This window comes from Oncorhynchus keta, chromosome 18, assembly GCF_023373465.1.
Source record: "Oncorhynchus keta strain PuntledgeMale-10-30-2019 chromosome 18, Oket_V2, whole genome shotgun sequence".
Lineage (NCBI taxonomy): Eukaryota > Metazoa > Chordata > Actinopteri > Salmoniformes > Salmonidae > Oncorhynchus > Oncorhynchus keta.
The window spans coordinates 28,961,992-28,969,801 of NC_068438.1; the positions used below are offsets into that span (position 1 = coordinate 28,961,992).

At 41.9% G+C, this 7,810-nt stretch overlaps 1 protein-coding gene across 2 annotated transcripts in view; it reads left to right on the forward strand.

The window, feature by feature from the left end:
- Positions 1 to 2,279, forward strand: part of LOC118375292 (neurofibromin-like) — a 120,934-nt gene extending 118,655 nt beyond the window's left edge. The window contains exons 54-55 of one of the 2 annotated variants that reach the window (XM_052467799.1): positions 546 to 599; positions 1,057 to 2,279. In XM_052467799.1, coding sequence (XP_052323759.1) covers positions 546 to 599; positions 1,057 to 1,199 — 197 coding nt within the window. In that variant the 3' untranslated portion in view covers positions 1,200 to 2,279. The remainder of the gene's footprint in view (positions 1 to 545; positions 600 to 1,056) is intronic. The other variant, XM_052467803.1, reaches the window with a different exon arrangement.
- Positions 2,280 to 7,810: the final 5,531 nt, after the last annotated feature.

Consider the following 7,810-nt stretch of genomic DNA (forward strand, 5'->3'; position numbering starts at 1 on the left):
TCACTATGCTAGCTGCTAGCTTTTAGAATCACCTAGCTAATACAGTGTTTTTGTTATTACTTGTAGAATAAATACATTGTATTATTAGTACTATGTATTTGTACTATATTGCTGAAGTAGATGCAATATTTTGTTAGCCTTTCCACAAAAAAATATATACATTTAATTATAGTAGCCTTAGTAGCCTTTAATATAGTTATTTGTGCCATTTAAAACACCACCCCTAGAAAATAAAATAGATAAAATACATATAGAAATGCCCCCCGTTATTGCATTACACTCAGTTGAAAAGTGACCAGAAACAATCTGTATCTAAAACCATTTAATCTGAAAACCTTCTGATTGAAATATCTTCATTCCTTCATGTCAATGCTAAAGATCCATCATGCTGTCTGTTTTTCATTTTTTTCATTCACTGTATTTGACTCTCATTCTCTCCCTATTTTTGTTCTGTTACCATTGTTTTAATGTGTTTCTCATCTTTGTCCTTAGTTGCTGTGGTCATTCATTCTTGTTTCTCTCTATCTTTCTCTCTCTCTGTGAAGCCTCTCTGCCTTGCTCTAAGTCAGCTGTTTTTGCGCCACACCTCCTCCTCCCAGGTACTCTTGCTCTTTGACCTTGTGACCCCGAGGTCAAGCAATCTCATCCCCCTCAGTAAAAATACACCAAAACAACTAATCCATTGTGAAAAGGGAGAAACCCACTAACTGTACCCAGGGCCAGAATAGCAATTCAAAGTCTGCCACCCACTGCCAAGCAAAGAGTAATCTGTTGGTAATCGTGTTGTTTGTGCTGTTTGTGCTGGTGTGGTTGTAAGAAAGGAGCTGGGGCAGAATCCCCATTCAACAATAAAAGGCTTTTTAGAGGGTAAATTGTGTTCTCTGTCTGACATTGTAGTGGAAGCTGGAGATGTTGATTTCATTCAGGGTGAGATTATTCCTTTAGTTTTATACCAAAGCTATGGCACAGCGCCATCTGCTGTTCAACAGTAGTATTGAATCTGAGTGACTGACTGCGAATGACTCTCCCCTCCCTTTTCTTCTTCCCTCTGTCCAGGCGTGGATAAAGAGAATGTGCAGCTCTCCCCCAGCGCAGCTCTCTCCACCAGTGGACGGACCCGCCATGGCTCTGCCAGTCAGGTGCAGAAACAGCGCAGCGCAGGCAGCTTCAAGAGGCCTTGTGTCAATAAGATGGTATGAGACAAAGAGAGAGAGTGAGAGATGGAGAGAACAAAGGCCCAACATGCAACACATCTTGCTGCACTCCTCTTTTTACGATGAATGGTGATGTCAACCTGAGGATCAGTGTTGTATTGGGGAAGTAGCTGCATGTGTCCCTGTGTTAACCTTTGTTTGTCTTGCATCTGGAGAGCCATCGAGAGATGGCTTCGGATGGATTAAGTTGTTATTCACGGACAGAAATGCGGTCCCGGTTTTAAAAATATATTTTTAGCCATTAAAAGGACTGAAACTGTCAAGGTGACTGAAATAAGCTGTTGAATTCTCAATGAATCCAGGTCCATATATAATGTATTCAGTGTAAGAACTGGACAACATAATGTTTGGGGAGTGCTGCATTATGTGACATAGGAAGATGACTGGGCGAATCAATGTGAACGTCCATGTTGAACCATTATGTGACATAGGAAGATGACTGGGCGAATCAATGTGGACGTCCATGTTGAACCATTATGTGACATAGGAAGATGACTGAGCGAATCAATGTGGACATCCATGTTGAACCATTATGTGACATAGGAAGATGACTGAGCGAATCAATGTGAACGTCCATGTTGAACCATTATGTGACATAGGAAGATGACTGAGCGAATCAATGTGGACATCCATGTTGAACCATTATGTGACATAGGAAGATGACTGGGCGAATCAATGTGAACGTCCATGTTGAACCATTATGTGACATAGGAAGATGACTGAGCGAATCAATGTGGACGTCCATGTTGAACCATTATGTGACATAGGAAGATGACTGGGCGAATCAATGTGAACGTCCATGTTGAACCATTATGTGACATAGGAAGATGACTGAGCGAATCAATGTGGACGTCCATGTTGAACCATTATGTGACATAGGAAGATGACTGAGCGAATCAATGTGGACATCCATGTTGAACCATTATGTGACATAGGAAGATGACTGGGCGAATCAATGTGAACGTCCATGTTGAACCATTATGTGACATAGGAAGATGACTGGGCGAATCAATGTGGACGTCCATGTTGAACCATTATGTGACATAGGAAGATGACTGGGCGAATCAATGTTCCATGTTGAACCATTATGTGACATAGGAAGATGACTGGGGAATCAATGTGGACGTCCATGTTGAACCATTATGTGACATAGGAAGATGACTGGGCGAATCAATGTGGACGTCCATGTTGAACCATTATGTGACATAGGAAGATGACTGAGCGAATCAATGTGGACGTCCATGTTGAACCATTATGTGACATAGGAAGATGACTGAGCGAATCAATGTGGACGTCCATGTTGAACCATTATGTGACATAGGAAGATGACTGAGCGAATCAATGTGGACGTCCATGTTGAACCATTATGTGACATAGGAAGATGACTGAGCGAATCAATGTGGACGTCCATGTTGAACCATTATGTGACATAGGAAGATGAGAATCAATGTGGACGTCCATGTTGAACCATTATGTGACATAGGAAGATGACTGGGCGAATCAATGTGAACGTCCATGTTGAACCATTATGTGACATAGGAAGATGACTGAGCGAATCAATGTGGACGTCCATGTTGAACCATTATTAGGAAGATGGCTGAGCGAATCAATGTGGACATCCATGTTGAACCATTATGTGACATAGGAAGATGACTGAGCGAATCAATGTGGACGTCCATGTTGAACCATTATGTGACATAGGAAGATGACTGAGCGAATCAATGTGGACATCCATGTTGAACCATTATGTGACATAGGAAGATGACTGAGCGAATCAATGTGGACATCCATGTTGAACCATTATGTGACATAGGAAGATGACTGCGAATCAATGTGGACATCCATGTTGAACCATTATGTGACATAGGAAGATGACTGAGCGAATCAATGTGAACGTCCATGTTGAACCATTATGTGACATAGGAAGATGACTGAGCGAATCAATGTGGACGTCCATGTTGAACCATTATGTGACATAGGAAGATGACTGAGCGAATCAATGTGGACGTCCATGTTGAACCATTATGTGACATAGGAAGATGACTGAGCGAATCAATGTGGACATCCATGTTGAACCATTATGTGACATAGGAAGATGACTGGGCGAATCAATGTGAACGTCCATGTTGAACCATTATGTGACATAGGAAGATGACTGAGCGAATCAATGTGGACGTCCATGTTGAACCATTATGTGACATAGGAAGATGACTGAGCGAATCAATGTGGACGTCCATGTTGAACCATTATGTGACATAGGAAGATGACTGAGCGAATCAATGTGGACATCCATGTTGAACCATTATGTGACATAGGAAGATGACTGAGCGAATCAATGTGAACGTCCATGTTGAACCATTATGTGACATAGGAAGATGACTGAGCGAATCAATGTGGACGTCCATGTTGAACCATTATGTGACATAGGAAGATGACTGAGCGAATCAATGTGGACGTCCATGTTGAACCATTATGTGACATAGGAAGATGACTGAGCGAATCAATGTGAACGTCCATGTTGAACCATTATGTGACATAGGAAGATGACTGAGCGAATCAATGTGGACGTCCATGTTGAACCATTATGTGACATAGGAAGATGACTGAGCGAATCACGTCCATGTTGAACCATTATGTGACATAGGAAGATGACCGAATCAATGTGGACATCCATGTTGAACCATTATGTGACATAGGAAGATGACTGAGCGAATCAATGTGGACGTCCATGTTGAACCATTATGTGACATAGGAAGATGGCTGAGCGAATCAATGTGGACGTCCATGTTGAACCATTATGTGACATAGGAAGATGACTGAATCAATACGTCCATGTTGAACCATTATGTGACATAGGAAGATGTCTGAGCGAATCAATGTGGACATCCATGTTGAACCATTATGTGACATAGGAAGATGACTGAGCGAATCAATGTGGACGTCCATGTTGAACCATTATGTGACATAGGAAGATGACTGAGCGAATCAATGTGGACGTCCATGTTGAACCATTATGTGACATAGGAAGATGGCTGAGCGAATCAATGTGGACATCCATGTTGAACCATTATGTGACATAGGAAGATGACTGAGCGAATCAATGTGGACGTCCATGTTGAACCATTATGTGACATAGGAAGATGGCTGAGCGAATCAATGTGGACGTCCATGTTGAACCATTATGTGACATAGGAAGATGACTGAGCGAATCAATGTGGACGTCCATGTTGAACCATTATGTGACATAGGAAGATGACTGAGCGAATCAATGTGGACATCCATGTTGAACCATTATGACATCATCGTGCCCAGGGGAGGAAAAAATTAGGATTTTGGACCTGTATACTGAAGGACAGCCTCTTGCCTCCACTCCAACCCTACGGTCTACTCCAAAACAACCCCACTACCGCCTTCACACAGCAAGGCTGCAGCAGCCATTCACCACTACCATCTATGCAGGGTAGCTCAAATTACCAACCAACGGATGGATAGTCATGCTGTTTGCAAAACCTTCAATCCACAGTCTTGAAACCTGGATTTGGACACACATTATCATTTAGATTCTTCCCAGTTGTGTACATATGTATGTATATAGATGTACAGAAAGGATATACATTATATAACTAGTCCAAATAATAATAATAATAGGGTTGTTTTATCCATGGTGTGCCTTCGTCAGGGTTTTCCAATGTGAATAATTATGTGTGGAATAAAGTGAAGCCTTTCATGGGGAAAAGAACAGGTACTAATCATCGACTATTATGTTGACTCTAGGTGAATGCTCTGTAGAGCTGCTCTGTAGAGCTGCTCTGTAGAGCTGCTCGTTAACTGTATGTCATGATAGTCAAATGTACAATCATCAATAATACCCTGCTGCCTGAAAGTATTTAACCTGTACAGATGGATAGTCCTCACTAAATATTGAAGTTATTTCTTTTGAAATGTTTGCCATGCAAGAGTATGAATTTCAAGACACTAGATAAGACTACGCAACCTTGTAAATATTGAAAGGCCTTTATTGATTTGTATCATGTTTTCTCTATATTGCATTTGGATTAGTTTACAGTTCCGACCGTGACTAGGAAAGTTAAGTAATATGCACAAAAATTGCCAAAACCTATCAGTAATAGCAACTATGTGAATGCTTAAATTGTCATGACATTGATCACAATGTTGAAGTCTACCACCTGTCTAAGATTATTCTTAAATAAAGGTTAAATAAGTTAATTTGTTTAGTTAAAGGTTCAATTTAGGTTAAAGGTGAAATAAAAAGTACAACATTAACAAAAAAAAGTTACATTAAAAATAAATGTGTGATACAGAATTGATCGTTTTGAAGTTCTGGTTTGATAAGATATGTTCTCCTGATTTCCTGTTCACACACATGGGTGTCTCTTTCTCTGGTTGAATGAGGTCTATCTATGAATTTTCTCCTATCGCCCAATGAAAGGTATTGAGGGAAATGGGGGCAGCCATTACTTTGTTGTCTAAAGTTGTTGTTCCTCCTGTAAAGTACCAGACTCAATCACTCCCTTCCCCTTCATCCTAACCTTTCCATTTGTGCAGATCCATAATGTAGAAGCTACATGGTGGAAGTTATATACCCATCTGCATTCCAGACCCTTTGGATCTGCAGACATGGAGGGGTAGAGGTTTGGAACAGTGGTTACTTAAGTCAATGGGACAGGACCTCAATCCCAGACGCTCTTGCAGCAGATGCAGGAACACCGCACGAAAGACTAGCTTGCACTATGGGAAGGAGGATTCTTTGTATTTGGTTTCCCACTTCACAACATGTTGTGTTGAAATGTCATTGTGACAAATGAATGTCCCCATATGGCACTGCAGCTTCCACAGCATCATCCTCTCAAAGGAAGGGGCCCAATCCTTACTTGAGATTTGTGCATGCAAATCTCCCATATATATCAATGCAAGGTGCTTTAGATGAAAGTGCCAGTTGGCTTTCTTCCCAGTTGGTTTACCTCTAATACCTGAGTCTGTGTACCACTCCAGAAAGTCATACCTGAGTCTGTGTACCACTCCAGAAAGTCATACCTGAGTCTGTGTACCACTCCAGAAAGTCATACCTGAGTCTGTGTACCACTCCAGAAAGTCATACCTGAGTCCCTGTGTACCACTCCAGAAAGTCATACCTGAGTCTGTGTACCACTCCAGAAAGTCATACCTGAGTCTGTGTACCACTCCAGAAAGTCATACCTGAGTCTGTGTACCACTCCAGAAAGTCATACCTGAGTCTGTGTACCACTCCAGAAAGTCATACCTGAGTCTGTGTACCACTCCAGAAAGTCATACCTGAGTCTGTGTACCACTCCAGAAAGTCATACCTGAGTCTGTGTACCACTCCAGAAAGTCATACCTGAGTCTGTGTACCACTCCAGAAAGTCATACCTGAGTCTGTGTACCACTCCAGAAAGTCATACCTGAGTCTGTGTACCACTCCAGAAAGTCATACCTGAGTCTGTGTACCACTCCAGAAAGTCATACCTGAGTCTGTGTACCACTCCAGAAAGTCATACCTGAGTCTGTGTACCACTCCAGAAAGTCATACCTGAGTCTGTGTACCACTCCAGAAAGTCATACCTGAGTCTGTGTACCACTCCAGAAAGTCATACCTGAGTCTGTGTACCACTCCAGAAAGTCATACCTGAGTCTGTGTACCACTCCAGAAAGTCATACCTGAGTCTGTGTACCACTCCAGAAAGTCATACCTGAGTCCCTGTGTACCACTCCAGAAAGTCATACCTGAGTCCCTGTGTACCACTCCAGAAAGTCATACCTGAGTCCCTGTGTATCACTCCAGAAAGTCATACCTGAAGTGCTGTATGCCACTTCAGAAAAGATTGGACACAGTTAAATATGTGTGTGTACTGTTCTAATTTAAGTTATTGACCCATACATGTGGCCAAATTGTTTCCAGCCCTTTCTGTGGAATAGCCTTAGTTGTACTCCTGTTGTTTTTTATTTCAAATTTCCCCTGAATATATTTATGAAGGATGCAGGTGTGGTTTACCACCATGGAAACTGTTTGAATTGAACAAAGGAGTGAATGAGGAAAGGAAACGAAAGGAAGAGACAGGACTTCAAGTGTTACTGACTATTTGTAAAGGGAAAACTGAAATATACACTACATGACCAAAGGTATGTGGACACCTGCTCGTTTGTACATCTCATTCCAAAATCATGGGCATTTATATGGAGTTGGTCCCCCCTCTGCTGCTATAACAGCCCCCACTCTTCTGGGAAGGCTTTCCACTAGATGTTGGAACATTGCTGTGGGGACTTGCTTCCATTCAACCACAAGCGCATTAGTGAGGTCGGGCACTGATGTTGGGCAATTAGGCCTGGCTCGCAGTCTTTCAATTCATCCCAAAGGTGTTCAATAGGGTTGAGGTCAGGGCTCTGTGTAGGCCAGTCAAATTGTTCCACAATGATTTTGACAAACCACAGGGACATTGTCATTTTGGAACAGGGAAGGGCCTTCCCCAAACTGTTGCCACAAAGTTGGAAGCACAGAATTGTCTAGAATGACATTGTAAGCTGTAGCGTTAAGATTTCCCTTCACTGAAACTAAGGGG